The sequence below is a fragment of the Furipterus horrens genome, unplaced genomic scaffold, assembly GCF_987537825.1.
Source record: "Furipterus horrens unplaced genomic scaffold, mFurHor1.1.pri manual_scaffold_1, whole genome shotgun sequence".
Classification (NCBI taxonomy): Eukaryota; Metazoa; Chordata; class Mammalia; order Chiroptera; family Furipteridae; genus Furipterus; species Furipterus horrens.
The window spans coordinates 110,779,551-110,796,802 of NW_028327171.1; the positions used below are offsets into that span (position 1 = coordinate 110,779,551).

A 17,252-nucleotide genomic window follows, 5' to 3' on the forward strand; every position below is an offset into this window, starting at 1 on the left:
AAAGTTTGTTAAAAGAATCTATAGTGAAAGGAAGACAAAGGGAGCTAGCAGCTAACATTTGTAAGGCCTGATCTTTCTAACATTGTTACCTGTTCAGACCCTAGTAAGTCACTTTATCTTAGTCACTCAAACTGCCCATTCAAGCACATATTCTAATTATGGACATAACTGCCCACACCACTGCCACCAACCACCACCCTGCCTAAATGCATTAGTGTCTCCAATTGCTTTCAAGATACAGAATGCAGTATTGTGCCTTGATTTTTACTCACAAATTGTGGCTTCATTTCTGCTGACTCACCTCCCAGTACATACTGCTTGCTTTATTCTTCAGTGTTTCAGTAGATGCCTGCTTGGATACATCAACTTTGCTACTAAGGAAGTAGAGCATAAGTGGAAATGAGTGTGAGGCGGGAGGAGCTGCGGTGAGACGGACTGTTTTTCCAATACGAATGTGCTGCAGAAGATGGCATCTGGGCACTGGCATGCACATGCTTGTGTTTTAAAGACGAAAGTCTCCTATAAGTGCAGTTTTAGGGGCTCCGCCCAATCCCCTCCATTCTACCTCCTGATTATTAGTAGGTGTATAAGCACCCCAGGGTGAAAAAGGAGGTGGACCCTGTTTCTAAACTATGTAACCACCTAAATAGTAGCAAGTTGCAATCACATATACTCTTAAAATTTCAAAAATTGAATTCAAATTTGACTAGGCACTATCTGCAAAAAGAGGAAACAAATTTTTCCTTTGCATTCTATTTCTGCTTCCCCATCTCTGGGCCTACATTACCTTCCTCAATAAAACCCTATGCTCAGTAATTTTCTATTGGCATACCAATGCTCAGTTCCAAAGCAGAGTAAGTATACTTCATATTGGGGATCTTTACCAACTTCTACCACTGTAAAGCTTAATAAAGTGATGCTCTAAGAGGCAAGTTCTGTGAACTTGTAGGTTAAAGTGCAATCTAATACTCTTGGCAGTAATCAGGGCATCTGTTTTATATTCAGCCTTTCCACAGACAACAGTGCAGCCACATTACCCTTTTGTAAACGCAGTTGAAGCTTGAGGGAGAATATGTCTAACTCAGTGGGGAGGAGGTCCTGGATTAAAGAATCATATATCCTAGATCGGGGGTCAGAGGGGTCAGCAAACTACAGCTCGCAGGTCAAAAAAAGTCCCATTGCCTCTTTTTGTAATTAAAGTTTTATTAAAACAAAGCCATGCTCATTCATTGATACATTGTCTATGGTTGCTTTTGTGCTACAACTGCAGTTAAGTAGTTGCCACAGAAACCTTATGATCTTCAAAGCCTAATAGTTACTACCTGGCCCTTTACTGAATAAGTTTGCCAACTCCTATTCTAGATGAACACAGGACCAGATTTATCAATAATTTGGTAGAAAATTTCATCTAGATTATGCAAACAGTTCTAAAGAGGAGAGCAGTGCTAGGAATAGGATTATCTCAAGAAATTGTACATATTTTTCTAATACAGGATTACTTCAGTTTATGTCACTAACCGGTACATATCACCACACTATATAAAGTAAGTCAAAAGAATGCCTGATTTGGGAAATTCTAAATGTAAAGGTAAATTTCACAGCATGACCTGCACTGACAGATTACTTTTAAAGCAGAGCTCAATGTTACTCTTCAATATTTGAGGCCAGTAAATTGTCACACCTAAAATCTTAGCTTTGAACTTGAACTCTTTTCTCATTTCTCCAGAAAAACCCTTATTCAGCAAACACTGAGGGGGCACTTATTCTGTGCCAAACCCTGGGTTAGCTCTGGAACAAAAAAAAAAAGCTTATGCTTGGTCCTAGCCACACAATAGGATATTTAAGGAAAGAGATTATCCTAAAAACCACAAAGGACAGTTCTAATCGTTGCTACAGTTGAATGATTTTGCTCTGCCACTGTCCTATTGTACTAAAAGATTCAGTGAGTAAACCCTGTGTTTAGATTGTCTAGAGTGGGTTATGGAATTTATATCTCTAAAGCAAGGTCTATGATAAATTCAGGGAGTCTGGGATTTGGACCCCCAAAAATTATGTTTATTTTTACTAACCTCTGGCAAATTCACCATTTCCTTCAACTATGAACATAAGCCACAACTGTAACAGTAGACTCACTAGAATAATAGACTTTGTCACCAATAGAAATCATAGATGTTTTCATGTTATTACACTTGTTACAAATATCTTATTTAAATACATGATATTAAGAAATTATTATAGTGCTCAGTGGATTGAGAGCTGTCCTGCGAACCAAGAGGTCGCCAGTTCGATTCCTAGTCAGGGCACATGCCTGGGTTGCAGGCCAAATCCCCAGTTGGGGGCATACAAGAGGCAACTAATCGATGTATCTCTAGCACATTGATGTTTCTCTCCCTCTTTTTCCCTCCCTTCCCCTCTCTCTAAGAAAGTAAATAAATAGAATCTTTTTAAAAAATAAAAATAAAAATAATTATAGTTCCCTGGCTAGTGTGGTTCAGTTGGATGGAACTTTGTCAGTCACGGGTTCGATTCCCAGTCAGGGCACATGTGCAGGATGCAGGTTTGATCCCTGGTTGGGGACAACGAATCAATGTTCTCTTTCTCTCTCCTCCTTCCTCTCTCTCTAAAAGCAATGACAAAATGTCCTCAGGTGAGGATAAAAATAAATTTTTAATATAAATTATTTTATTATAAGACCCACTGATAGTAAACATTATTTACTATATTAATAAAAAGCACATAAGTGCTATATCACACATTTAAAAACATTCTGATTATATTTCAACATAATTTGTTTCTTTTATAATTCTGTGTATTTTATTTTTTGCATATAAAAATATTCCAAAAAGGGAGTTCATAAGGTTTCACAATACAGCCAAAAAAGTTCATGTCACAAAGAGATTAAGACTTCTGCTCTAGGACCAAAAAATAAACAAATATAATCACATCTAAGGTAATGCTCTGTAGATTAAAAAACACTACCTATTTTCTGTTAAGTGCCATACATTCATTTTGTTCTCTAGTATAGAGCAAAAATCAAATGTCACTATTTTTAGTGACTGGTTTGCAAATAATTGTGAATGTGACATAACAGCCTAGCAGACACATGGATTCCACTGGCTTATTGGGAGCCATTCTAGTCCGAACACAGAAAGCTTGAAAATAATATAATTTTCAACTTTCAAGAAGAGAGTTACCAAAAGAAAGAAAGAAGACAACAACAACAAAAGCCTGCTGTATATCTACATACTAACTGGTTTGTAAACAGTAAAATATAGTCAATTCAATTATTTATATTAATGAAATAATGTATATAAACTAATCTAACAAAGTGCCAAATACATATTAGACATTCACAGTTTCTTCCCTTCTCGAGTGGTACTCTGGTATGTGCTACAAAATAGTGTGTAAAAATGTGTATTCCTTAAATTTACTGACTGAATTGTAGAAGGGAGTGAGGATTTAAATTTTGCCACAAGCATTCATAAAGCAAGTAACAAAAAAATCAAACTTCAAACACATGTCCAAGAACCCATTTGACAGAAATATTCTGAAAAGAGAAGTTTAGGACTAGAAACAGAAAGGTTTAAGCTTAGGAAAGAGAAGGTGCTGAAAGTCATCCTTTGAGCAGATAAGCAGGAGAGTTGAGCCTAAAGCCCTGCCCTCCTCACTCTCTCCTTCCTAAGTCATATTGTTTTTCCAACGTGACTGACATGGCAATAATGTAAAAAGTGACAAAGCCGTCACAATCTTGAGCAAAACCGAACTCTCACAGTCTAAGGATGATTAGGAAGTACTCCAACTTCAGGGATTCTCTAACCGAAAAAATTCCCTCCAAAATCATGACTTTTGGAAAAATTTATTTTTGCCAATCTATTTTAGGGTAACACAGATGTTGATGGGAGACAGACCAAGTTCTGTTTGATTCAGAAAGGGGATTATCTCTGTTAGTAGAAAAGCCAGATGATCTGAGTTAAGATCAGTTATGCAATTAAATAACAAATTATTATGTTTGCTTTTTCTATGACTATTTCATAAATTAATTCTCATCAGTGTTTATAACATGATGAAGTTACTCAACTATCCAGGGGAATCATGTCATCCTAGAGGTTAGACAGCTCCACAGGGGAATCACGAATGGAGTCGGGTGGTTTACAAACTCCATAAGACTGTATACAGAATTTGGTGAATATGCATATATTTCAGATTATCAAAGGGTTGTTTAACCAAAAGAACCATTACCTCTACCACAGTTAGAACATCTAAAACAAAAGAGAGCACTAATTCTTCCCACAGTCACAATGTCGTCAGATAAAGTAAACTGGGACTTCTAAATCCAAGGCTCTATGTGACTAGATTATTCTCCTCAAGGGATCAAATATCCAAAAAGGAGGGCTCAAAAGAAAAAAAACAAAAAACCCTCACCTGTTTATGGAAGGAGAAATCATAGGCTGAAGAAGAAATAAAGTTAATTCTTTATCAATCAGGCCACTATACTGGTTTTCAAGGGGAACTGGCAGAACAGGGTAGGTGAAACAGAATTATTTCGTTCAGGAAACACAAAACACCCTAGGCAGCACTGCTGCAGTTCCCAAGCCTAAAGCTCTTCTCTTCTATGGCCAGTTACCTGGAAGCATATATTGTTCTACAAAGAAATTCTTCAGTATTAATTCCTTTTAATTATGTATAATGTAAGCCAAGTAAACATCTAATGCTCTAGGAAAAGCTTTAATTAGCCATTTTGTTTTAGCTAAACAAAGACTATCCCTCACGATTCCCAACTCATTTCCATCCAAGAATCCTTCTAAACTCTTTTCATAACACAAAGTGTATATGTGTATAGGAGGTGGGGAGTGACTAATAGGCGATCAGATAAGTACAGTGTCTGATAAATTAAAATTCCCTCAAGCTTCTTGTATTAAGATACTTTTTAAAAATTTGGGTGGCATAATCAGTAGCACCTTCTACAAAGGGCTGTAAGAGGAGGAGGTAATGTAACTTTAGTTCATTTCATCTGCATCACAAACAGCCCTCATGAAAGGGCATCGGTAGGAAATAAAACCAGCAGCTAAATCATCATTTGAACAACCCCACGGCATAGCATCATTCCCAGTATGCCAGTCTTGGCCTCCAGTGCACAAATCTCTGAGCTGAATAGCTAAATACATGAAAGCCTCCCCCATGTGGCATTCTAGTCACTATTGTTGACCTTCCCAGAGTCATCCTGTCTTCTACACGATGATCATCATCTGTTTGCCACTGATTACTGCACCAAATTCTATTCTCAACTAATATCTTTTTACTAGCAATTCTTTGTACTTTCAGAATCGTTAAATATCAAGGTTGAAAAGGACCTTGAAGGTTCTATCTCCCTACACCCATTTTAGTCTTGGCAGAAGGTCATCTGTCCCTATCCACTGTTCCCTTCCTAAGCCTTATTCCTATCTGTCCCAAAGTTCCCCCTTCCTCAATGTCTATTCCTAGCAGCTTTTCCTATTATAAACCCCTATATCCTCACTGCCTCTATAAATATCACTGTCCCTATTTCAATATATAAGTTCTTGTTCTCCCAACTGAGATCCTCAGTTTCAATCCTCTTTCATAACTAGTCACCTCAATTATATTTGGGGAGCCTTCTGCCGTTAAGTGTATCTTGTAAGGCCTGTGTCTCAATAGAGCCAATCTTCCCAACTGCATCTTTGTACTTACAAATAGCCATAGAATCAGCATATTTCAGACCTGAAAGAAAACTCAGAAATAATCCGGGCCAATGTTTTCACTTTTTTACTATATTTTATTTCACATATTTTAAGATATATGAAATCCATTTTATATCACACTCTCATACACACAAAACTGAAACAAGTTTCATGAAATAATACCCTTACCATGTGAACACACTAAAAATTTCTATTCTATTTTTTAAAAAATTCAGGTGCCATCCACTCAATGAATTTCACAACCTAGCAATAGGATGGAACCCATACTTGAGGAAACATTAGTCCAAATTTTCTATACACTGAGGAAGGAACTGTAGTAGTGGTGAAGTAAATTTTCCAGCAACAAGAAGTTTGTCCATAAACTTAAACCTGGGTCTGTATGATAAGTCCCAAACCAGTGTTCTTTCCACCAAAGACCTTCTCTGCCCAGTCACAGCCACTCAATCACACCCCATGGCCAAACACAACCCTACAGTACCATCTCCAGTCCCTGGTCCCACACTCTTCTCCAAGTCAGCCTTCCAAGTTAGTGCTCGCTGGTCAGAGTGTTGCAAAGCCGCTGCTTCATGTTCCCTTAGGTCAAAGTATCCTCACAGTCACTATCCGCAGATCAGTCTCCGAATCACTGGCCCTTGGTCACCGTCCCCACGCAGTCACTGCCTCCCACTTGTTCGGTCATAGTTCTCCCGCAACGTCTGCCGCGTGCTCTCCGAGGTCAGGGCCCCTTTGCATTCACTGCTCCTGGGTCGCAGACCCCTCGTAAGCAGCTACATCTCAGTCACAGTCCCCTCGCTTGTCACTGCCCCTGGGTCACAGTAGCCTCGCAGTCCCTGCCTCACGCTCCCCTCGCTGTCACTGACCCACTCTCCTTTCAGTCTCCTCGCGGTCCCAGCCCCCCAGTTTCTCCTCTTAAACAGAGCCCCAAGGATATGCACACACCGAGTCCCCACCTGCAGCTCACGTTCCCTTGACCCCTGTCCCGTCGGATTTCTCCCGGGCGCAGCGTCACGGACAAGGGAAGTTAAGGAGGTTATGGGGAGACGCCCGGGAAAGGCAGCTGAAGGAACACGGCCGGAAATCCCGCCTACCGCCCGCCCTCTTGTCAATCCGACCACGACTTTTCTCGGCAAACCGCGACCGACCGCTGACACAGTAGTTCCGCCTCCACAGCGGCCCCACGGACGTAGTGACTGAGCAGAGAACACCAGACAAGAGATAAATTGGCTAAGGGTCAGTCTCTGTGCGGAACTTGTGTACGCAGTGGCCGCCTTGTAATGAGATACGGATGTGGCCTGACCCGCGTGACCCCCCGCAATCCGTCTAGAGGCAGCGTTAACCCGGCGGCTCCGAGCTCCGTCCCTCTCAGGCGGAGCCGCCTGGATCCTTCCCACTCTAGCCCCCAGCGCCTGGCGCCGTGTGCTAGACACTCGTACCGGGTTATTCACAATTCAGATGGCTGTGCGGCCTTCCGCCCAAGCCCCACCGGCCTGCGACTGCTTCACCACAGCGCCAACTTTTCCCTACTGGGTGATGTAAAGAGAACTTAGGTCCACCTCCCAGTCCTGTGGAAGCCCGTGGCTGGCTCCAAACTCTTTCCTGAATAGTATTACCTATATATAATGAATATAATGAATCCTGTTATTTCTGACGGACATTGGAGCACCAAGAAATGGCCCCTAGGAGTCAACTGAGGGATAGTTGAGCGGAAGCAGTGTGGAAGAAAAAAGGGTTCTGAGGAACAGAGACCTCACAGGGTGACCTGATCATAAACTCCTAACTGAGCAGGTCACGGTAGGTAGTCAGACCCAGGCGTATGTTTTTACTTAAAAGGCTTATCTTTGCGTAGCAAGTCCTGTCCACTGTTTCTGTACGTCTACGTTAACCCACATCTGAAAACCCTTTCAGACCCCTCCTTCTAAACGATGACCACCCTCAAGAGTTTATTATATAATCCGATCCCCAGCTTGCTTTCTCCCCCACCTTTCATGTGATCTTCCTTATGTTCCCTCCATAATCTCAAATGCATACAAGTAGCTGCAAACTTATTTAGGGGAGCATTTGAGATCTTGTTCCCTGACATATGCTGTCAGTTTAGCTCAAATAAACTCATTAAAATTCTCTACAGGTTGGACTTCTCTTGGGTCAACAAGCAGATTTGAGGGAGACCACTGATAGGAAATCACACTGCAGGGTTTCTGGTGAAAAGAAACGTTTTCTTTTGCTAGAATGAAACTTCAGAGGGGTTTCTTTAGCTTCTATAGATGTAAGGCAAGTAGATACCCAATGCTATGGCAGAAGTATGTAAAACAACTTTATATTTTCTTATTCATTTTTATTTTTGTCTACATGCTTGAAAGTGTTTAAGAAGAAAAAGAGTGGGTAAACTTATGTATCTGCTGAGAAACCTCCAGGGAGAAAAAAGATTTAAATTGTGACCCTTTCCCTTTTGAGTTTCAAACAGTTATTTGAACAAGGCTCTTTTAAACAGAAATTTAACTCCCACAGTTGAAAGTCTGGTTTTTTTTTTTTCCAAGAAAGGTTTTATTTAGCCAAGAAGACCAGTCTTGAGGGCAGAGTCCAAACAAGCAGCATACATTTCTATTATCCTGGAGTTTGCAATCATTTCTTACTCATCAGTTGGGCAGTGGGGCTGAGGAGAACAATGTAAACTGCCTAAAAAACTTTACATTAGCTATAGGGAAAAAGGGTGGGAGAAGGTGAAGTGGGGCCAGCTCTGGGATAGGCGCAGAGTCCACTAGGAAAAAGTGTCCATTCCTTTGGATTGGTGGGCAACAGTCCAGAAAATTCATGCACAAACAAGAAGTGGAGGCTCCTGGGGTTAGAAGGCACCTGGCTATTGTCTCTTTTGAATAATCGCAGTAATAGCCACCTGAAAATTAATTTGAAATTTCGACATAGGAATATGAGCAGTCTTTTGTTAGCTGGTCCACAGCTATTAACAGACTAATGGTTCTGTCTCTCTCACTCTCTGGCTGCTATAAGTTAATTCAGAATATCTCAGAATTTTCTCCTTGTCAGCTCATAGACACTAAGGTGTTCCAAATAAGAACAGCTAGCTGGAGAAGACACTAGGGACTCTAAGGAGATCACTACAAAGATAGTGGGAACTGGGATAGTAACCAACATAATTTCAGAGAGTCTTAAGGGAGGGCTAATTTCATACATAGCTTGGAAACTCTCAGACTTATCAGAAACTCAGACACTGGAAAAACCCTGAAGAAAACAGATGCATGTTTAGCCAATAAGCTGTGTAAGGTGTAGGGTGGAAAGAGCTGAGTAACAACAATGAACGACAGGTAAAGGAAACAATTCAAAATGTAGAAAAAAAACTTTATGCACAAATAAATTCACTTTAGTAGTAACAATGAAAAATTAGAAATATACATCCCTCAATAAGGACATGGTGAAAATAACCAATAGTATAACCTAATGGAATAAATGCAACTATTAAATTATGTTTATAAAAATCATCATGGAAATGACATAAAACTGCACATGGCATTATGAGAAATGAAAAATCAGGTTACAAAATTGTATATAAAAAATTTTAAACCTTGCAAATAAAAAGCACTGGTAGAAAATATGCCAAAATATTTATAGTTGGTTACGTAGAGCAACTGAATTATGGGTTTTCTCCTATTATTTTTCTCTACTTTCCAAATGTAGTTATAACATGTAACAAAATCAAAACATTAACTATAAGCCCTAAAACTCAATAGAGTCAGTTGGCAAACTGACAAATTATCTTTATTTTGTCAAGATATTTAACAATACAGAACAGTCCATATTTCTTCATGGTCATCTCTTTTCCCAGCATTCAAAGATTCAATAGTAGAAACAGCCGAATGCTGCTACAATACAGAATAAACTGTCCTACAAAACAAACAAAACAGAAAACACACACAAATCCAGAATGTTAGGATGAGTAAAGAATTAGGTTTTCTGAATGTAGAAATAAACCACAAACTAATAAACTTTATGTAATACATACTCATAAAATAAGCATTCTCATTTTTCCTGATTTATTCAAGAAATAATATATGAAATGCTTTGAGTTTTTTTGGAGTGAATGTATTACCCAACTCAAAGAACTACTTTATATAATAAAAATAATAAAACTAGCATAATAAAATAACAGTACCTTGTCATAAGAGCAAAAAGTCTCTGGATGTTTGTTCTTAATTTATAAAATTCATTTGTTTATCTTTTAGCTCAGAATATCAAAATGCTTTACAGATCCCAGTTAAACTTTTTAAAACACTTTAAAAATTTTTTGTATTGATTTTAGAGAGAGGAAGGGAGAGAAAGAAGGAGGGAGAGAAAGCGGGGGAAAGAGAGAGAGAAAGAGAGAAACAGCAATTTCTTGCTCTGCATATCTACGCATTCATTGGTTGCTTCTTGTATGTGCCCTGACTGGAGATAGAATCCGTGACCTTGGCATGTCTGGACGATGCTTTACCTGGCCAGGGCTTAAAACACTTTTTAGGTACTTCTTATAGGAGCTCCACCTGCCTCAGCAACACCTGACCTAGCAACCTCATCTCCAGCCCAACAGTAATGAGAGAAAATCTGAACTCAAATACCTGATTAATAACCAAAAGCAAAATTCTTTGGTTAGCTCAGTTACCTGGCTCCTTGGGTGGGATAACTATGAGCTGTGTTCTATAACAGTGCTATCTGAGGTGAGGGACCTGTTTTTTATTTGTTTTTTTCTAATTTCCAATCCCTCATGCACTGATACTTTTGTAAAATACAATAAAATTAGTAAATAGGAAAACAAAATGAAAAAAAGATACAAATGCAGGCTAAATGTCTTATTATTAGAATTAATGGACATAAAATTACTTTGTCAAATTCCTGTAAGAGTTTCTAAACCCTTACATTCAATTTATGTACTTACCTCATTAAGGACCTGTAACAAATGGTTCATGGCACTAGTCTGTGGACCCCACTTTGATTGGTACTGTTCTATAGTGTCACCCAGCGTTCTCCAGCAGGATTGAACCAGTTACCCACAGTAATTATCAGCTCAAAATCATATGCCTTTCTCTCCCCTCTTTTACTTCTTCATCCTCTACCTGGGATCTTTTCCCAAATAATAAACTACTTTAAGTTCTGAGAATGACACCTAAACACTCGACTCAACCAACTGGACTAAAGATACAGTACACTACCTCAGCAAGCTAAACCAGGCTCTCAAAAATGATTTTTAGACACCCCACCCACCAACCCTGTGTTGTACCACCTGGTTCTAGAAACTTTAAGTAATAATTGATAAAGTTTTAAACTACATATTTGTTAATTTGAGTATTGTCTGGTCCCCACTGTTTATAAGGTCCCTACAGGTAATAACCATGCTTATCTTATTCATCATTTTATTCCTAGTACCTCCAGCACAGAGACTGGCACATAAGAGGAGCTCAGAATTATCTGTTAAATTTGTATTATAAAAGGACTCAGGGAAATAAACAATTTTAACACTAAAAAGCAGGGAAAACTAACACCTTAACTTGACCCTTTCCCCAGAGAGTTGATAAATGAAGATTTACATAATACTTCTCAGCACTCAGCCCTTGATCCCTCAGGTAGTTGAGCATAATATAAAACTTTGGTAAGACCATAGAATTTTAGAGCTAAAAGGTACCTTAAGATCTACTACACAGACTTCCAGTCAAGATAGAGGCTTAGGTAGACACGCTTCGCCTCCTCATGCAACCATAGAAAGAATTACAACCAGATCTCAAAAACAAATAACACCCAGAACTATCAGAAAATCAAGCTGTATGGAAGTCTGATAACCAAGGATTTAAAGAAGCCACACTCATCCAGACAGGTATTAGGGACAGAGTCTCAGACATGGTGCAGAGAGGCGTTGTGGTGCAGAGAGGCAGAACTGGTGGAATGGATGGATGGTCCCACATTCACAAGTGGTGGATAAAAATCAGAAGGAATACCTTGGGAGTGAGAGATCCCAGCCCTAGGCCAGATTGCACAGCCCACAGTTCCAGCACCGAGAACATAAACTCACATTACTCTGACTGTAAAAACAAGTGGGGGTCAGGGCAGCAGAAGAAACTGCCAGATAGTCACCACTTAAAGGGCCTGTGTGGTCTTAGCACATATGCAAACCCCAGCAGCAGCTGGAAGGGCACCAATCACATACAGAAGGTGGGTGAAGTGACTGGAAGTGGGGCAAGTGCCAACCAGACCTCCAGAAGCCAAGCAGTGGCACTGTCCCCTCTCTGATCCGTCCCCCACCACCATCACCACACACAGAGACACAAAGTGGTGAAGCAGGGTGCCCAGCCCTGGCAACTACCTAAGGCTCTGCCCCACACAATTTACAGGTGCCCTTTCTACATAGGCCATGCTACTAAGACAGGGAGTAAAAGCAGCTCTACCTATTACACAGAATCAAACACAGGGAGGCTACCCAATTGAGGAGGCAAAAAAATATGGTTCAAATGAAAGAACAGAACAAAACCCCAGAAAAAGAGCTAAATGAAATGGCAACAGCCAACCTATGAGATGCATAGTCCAAAACGCTGGTAATTAGAATGTTCAGAGAACTCACTGAGTACGACCACAAAATAAAGGAAGACATGAAAGATACACTAAGTGAAACAAAGAAAAATATACAGGGAACCAACAATGAAGGGAAGGAAGCCATGGTTCAAATCAATGATTTGGAACAAAAGAAAGAAAGAAACAATTAACCAGAAAAGAATGGAGAAACAAGAACTCAAAAACACAAGGAGAGAATAAGAAGACTCTGAGACATCTCCAAAAGTGCCAACATCCAAATCACAAGGGATGCCAGAAGGAGAAGAGGAAGAGCAAGAAATTGAAAACTTATCTGAAAAAATAATGAAAGAAAACTTCTCTAATTTGGTGAAGGAAATAGATATACAAGTCCAGGAAGCACAGAGAGTCTCAAACAAGCTAGACCCAAAGAGGACCACACCAAGACATATCATAATTAAAATGCCAAAGGTAAAAGACAAAGATAGACTCTTAAAAGCAGCAAGAGAAAGGCAGCAAAAGAAAAGCAGAGAGTTACCTACAAAGAGGAGTTCCCATAAGGCTATCAGCTGATTTCTCGAAAGAAATTTTGCAAGCAAGAAGGGACTGGCAACAAGTATTCAAAGTGATGAAAAGTAAGGACTTACAACCAAGATTCCTCTGTCCAGCAAAGCTATCATTTAGAATGGAAGGGCAGATAAAGTGCTTCCTAGACAAGGTAAAGCTAAAGGAGCTCATCATCACCAAGCCATTATTATATAAAATGTTAAAGGGACTTACTTAAGAAAAAGAAGATCAAAACTATGAACACTAAAATGACAACAAACTCACAACTATCAACAACTGAATCTAAAAAATAAAAACAAAATCCAACTAAGCAAGCCACCAGAATAGGAAGAGAATCATAGGTATGGAGATCATCTGAAGGGTTATCAGCTGGGATGGGAAAGGGGGAGAAATGGGGAAATGGTGCAGGAATTAAGAAGCATAATTGGTAGGTACAAAATAGACAGGAGGATGTTAAGAATAGTAAGGATATGGAGAAGCCAAAGAAATTATATGCACAATCCATGGACATGAATTAAGATGGAGGACTGCTGGAGGGAAGCAGGTACCGGGTGGAGGGGGGAAAAAGGGAAAAAATTGGGACAATTGTATTGGCGTAATCAATACAATATACTTAAAAAATAAAAAATAAAAATAGATTTAGGATAAGGAGGAAGGAAGAGAGAGAAAAAGAGAGAGAGGTAAGGGGAGAGAGAGAGAGAGAGAAACATAAAAAACATCAGTGTGAAAGAGAAATATTGATCAATTGCCTCCCTAGGGGATTGAACCTGAAACTTAGGTAAGGGTCCTGGCAAGGGTCGAACCTGTAACTTTTTGGTGTACAGGACAATGCTACAACCAACTGAGCCACCCAGCCAGGGCTAATTACTTTATCTTAAAGCTATTTCTCAAAACTAGGCAAAAATAAAGAGGAATTTTTTAAAACCTTTAAAAAAATATTTTATTCATTTATTTTTAGAGAGAAGGGAAGGGAGGGAGAAAGGAAGGGAGAGAAACATTGATGTGTGAGAGATACATTGATTGGTTGCCTCTCATGCATCCCCAAATGGAGATCTGACCCACACCTAGGCATGTGCCCTAACTGGGGATCAAACTAGCAACGTTTTGGTTCACAGGCTGGCACTCAATCCACTGAGCCACACCAGCCAGTGTGAGGAATTTTTTAGAAGAGCTTTCATTTAAATATTAGGAAGTATTTGCATGAATGTTTTATAAATTTTAACAATATGTTTCATACTTGATTCCTCTATTCAAATGCTCCCAGGTTGTGAATTAGTAGAGTCAGAATTAAGCATAGCAGTGTAGAACAGAAACTGGACTGAGTGAATTTGGAGAGATTCCATTTCCAGGTCCCTAATTTTGTAATTAATGACTTTAGGTAAGTCATTGGACTTTTGTCTGTTGTATCAGTAACATTAGGAAACTACTAGATTTTCCCAAAGACTGGCTGTGGCAGCCTAAGAATTATTTGGGAAACTTGTTTAAAATACAGATCCTTGGGTACTATTCAGGTAGATTCTAATCAAATAAGCTAGGGGTTGGATCAGTGAATCTGAATTTTTTAAAAAGTTCCCCACAGGGTTATGCTTACTGCCAATGAGTTCTCTGAGCATCCTGATTACCAGTGTTTTGAACTCTGCATCTGATAGGCTGGCTATCTCTATTTTCTGGGGTTTTGTTCTGTTCTTTCATTTGAACCATATTTCTTTGTCTACTCTATTTGGTAGCCTTGCTGTATTTGATTCTGTGTATTAGGTAGAGCTGCTTTGACTCCCTGTCTTGGTGTACCCTGTTACATTGTATGAGTTGGAGCCTTAGGTTATCACCAGGGCTGGACAACTTACTTCACCACTTTTTGGCTCTGTATGTGAAGGAGGCATTGGAGAAGGGATAATACCACTGCCTAACTGCTGGAGGACTGCTTGACACTCTATCCATTTTCAGTCACTTCACCCACTTCCCAAATGCGACTGGCGCTATTGCCCTGATGTTGGTTCCCAGATGAGTGGGTTTGCATACTTCCTAGGACAACGTGTGCCCTTTAAAGGACCCTCCTGAGAGACCGGCGGTTTTTTCCCTTGCCCCAACCCTCACTGGTTTTTACAGCCAGAAGTGATGAGAGTTTATTTTCCCAGCACCAGAACCCTGGGCTATATGGTCTGGCCTGGGGCTGGGATTGCTCGATCCACCACATGTGAATGTTGGACCACTCATTCCACCAACCATCATTGCCACCACCGCCACACCGCATCCTCTCTACCCTGACTCCCCAGCTCTGCCCCTCCTGTCTGGATGAAAATTTCTTCTTAAAATCCTTGGTTTATTGGACATCCATGAAGTTTGATTTTCTGGCAGTTTCTCGGTATTTTTTGTATTGAGGTCAGTTGTGATCCTTCTTATGGCTGTGCAAAGAAAAAAAGCATGTCTACCTACATATCCATCTTGACTGGAAGTCCTAAAATCAATTTAAAAAATACAGGACTTCCAGCCAAGATGGAGGCGTAGACAGACAAGCTGCGTCTCCATCCGCAACTAAGAAGAAATATAACTACCTCAAAACTAGAAACAACCAGAAGTTCCAGAAAATCAAACTGCATGGAACGCCAGCAAACAAAGATATAAAGAAGAAAAATACTCATCCAGACAGGTAGGAGGGGGGAAGCCAGGGTGGAGAGGATGCGATGTGGTGGCGGCGGTGGCAGGCCAGCAGAAAGTGCACTCACACGTTTAAAAAAGTCAGAAGGGGCACCTGCGGAGTGTTCCCAGCTCCTCACTGGACCTCAAAGCTCACGGTCCCAGCACCAGGGAAAATCAAGCCTCATTGCTTCTGGCTGTGCAGACTAGTGGGGGTTGGGGTGAAGGCAGAAACTGCTGGTCTCTCAGCAGAGTCCGCTTGTTTAAAAGGCCCCCACGGTCCTAGAACGACCACAGACCCACCCACTCTAGGAACAACAGCCAGCGCAGCAGCTAGAGAGGGGCCAGTCCAGTGCGGAAGTGGGAGAAGTGCCTGGAAAAGGGGTGAGTGCTGGGCAGGCAGCATTGTTTCCTCTCGGGCCCCTCCCCCACATACAGGGCCACAACATGGTGAAACAGGTCATCATGTACTGACGAATCCCTAAGGCTATGTCCCTTACAATGTAACAGGAGTGACAGCTCTACCTGGGACGTGGAGGCAAACAAACACAGGAGCCTGTCAGAATGAGGAGACAGAGAAGTATGGCCCAAAACGGGGAACGGATCAAGGTTCCAGTGGGAGAACTAAGTGACGAGGAGATAGCCAACCTAACAGATGAAAAGACAGACAACCTGACAGACACAGAATTCAAAACACTAGTGATAAAGATGTTCACAGGCTTGACAGATATGCTTGAGTACGGCAAACACATAAAAGAAGAAGTGAAGGCTATGCTAAGTGAAATGAAGGAAAATCCACACAAAACCAATGGTGAAGAGAAGGAAACAGGGGTTCAAATGAATGATTTGGAACATAAGGAAAAAAGAAACAGTCAACCAGTGCAGAATAAGGAAGCAAGAACTGAAAAAAATGAGGAAAACTTCCCAAATTTTGCAAAGGAGATGGACATACAGGTCCAGGAATCACGGAGGGTCCCAAGCGAGCTGGACCCAGAGGGGACCACACCAGGACACATCACAACTGAGATGTCAAAGGTGAAATATTAAGACAGAGTCCTGGGGGCAGCAAGAGAGAGGCGGAGAGCTGCCCACATGTGGGGTGCCTAGAGGACTATCAGCTCATTTCTCAGAGGACACTTTGCAGGCAGGAAGGGACTGGCAAGCAATATTCAACTGATGAAAGGCAACCTGCAATCAGGATTACTCTATCCAGCAAAGCTATCATTTGGAATGGAAGGGCAGATGAAGTGCTTCCTAGACAAGGTAAAGGTAAAGGAGCTCATCATCACCAAGCCATTATTATATAAAATGTTAAAGGAACTTACTTAAGAAAAAGAAGATCAAAACTATGAACACTAAAATGACAACAAACTCACAACTATCAACAACTGAATCTAAAAAATAAAAACAAAATCCAACTAAGCAAACAACCAGAATAGGAATAGCATCATAGGTATGGGGATCATTTGGAGGGTTATCAGCTGGGAGGGGGAAGGGGGAGAAATGGGGAAATGGTGCAGGGACTAAGAAGCATAATCGGTTGATACAAAATAGACAGGGGGATGTTAAGAATAATATAGGAAAGGGTGAAGCCAAAGAACTTATATGCATGACCCATGGACATGAACTAAGAGGGGTGGGATTGCTGGAGGGAAGGAGAGTACTGGGCAGAGGGGAGCAAAGGGGAAAAAAATTGGAACTATTGTAACAACATAATCAATAAAATATACTTTAAAAAAAACAAAACATATCCTAGGGTGAGGATTTTTAAAAAATTAAGTAATTAATTTG

The 17,252-nt window shown here is 40.5% G+C and overlaps 1 protein-coding gene across 8 annotated transcripts in view; it reads right to left on the reverse strand.

Annotated features, from left to right (window-relative positions):
• The window catches only part of LOC150021714 (choline-phosphate cytidylyltransferase A), a 74,215-nt gene that overhangs the window by 42,170 nt on the left and 14,793 nt on the right, over positions 1–17,252 (reverse strand). The window contains exons 1-2 of one of the 8 annotated variants that reach the window (XM_090278160.1): positions 6,668–6,716; positions 302–374 (exon numbers count right to left, since the gene is read on the reverse strand). The exons of 2 other annotated variants lie outside the window; for them this stretch is intronic. In XM_090278160.1, coding sequence (XP_090134286.1) covers positions 302–313 — 12 coding nt within the window. In that variant the 5' untranslated portion in view covers positions 314–374; positions 6,668–6,716. Of the gene's footprint in view, positions 1–301; positions 375–6,195; positions 6,635–6,656; positions 6,728–9,459; positions 9,612–17,252 lie in introns of those variants that run through there. 5 more of the 8 variants (XM_090278177.1, XM_090278187.1, XM_090278196.1 and 2 more) reach the window with 5 other exon arrangements.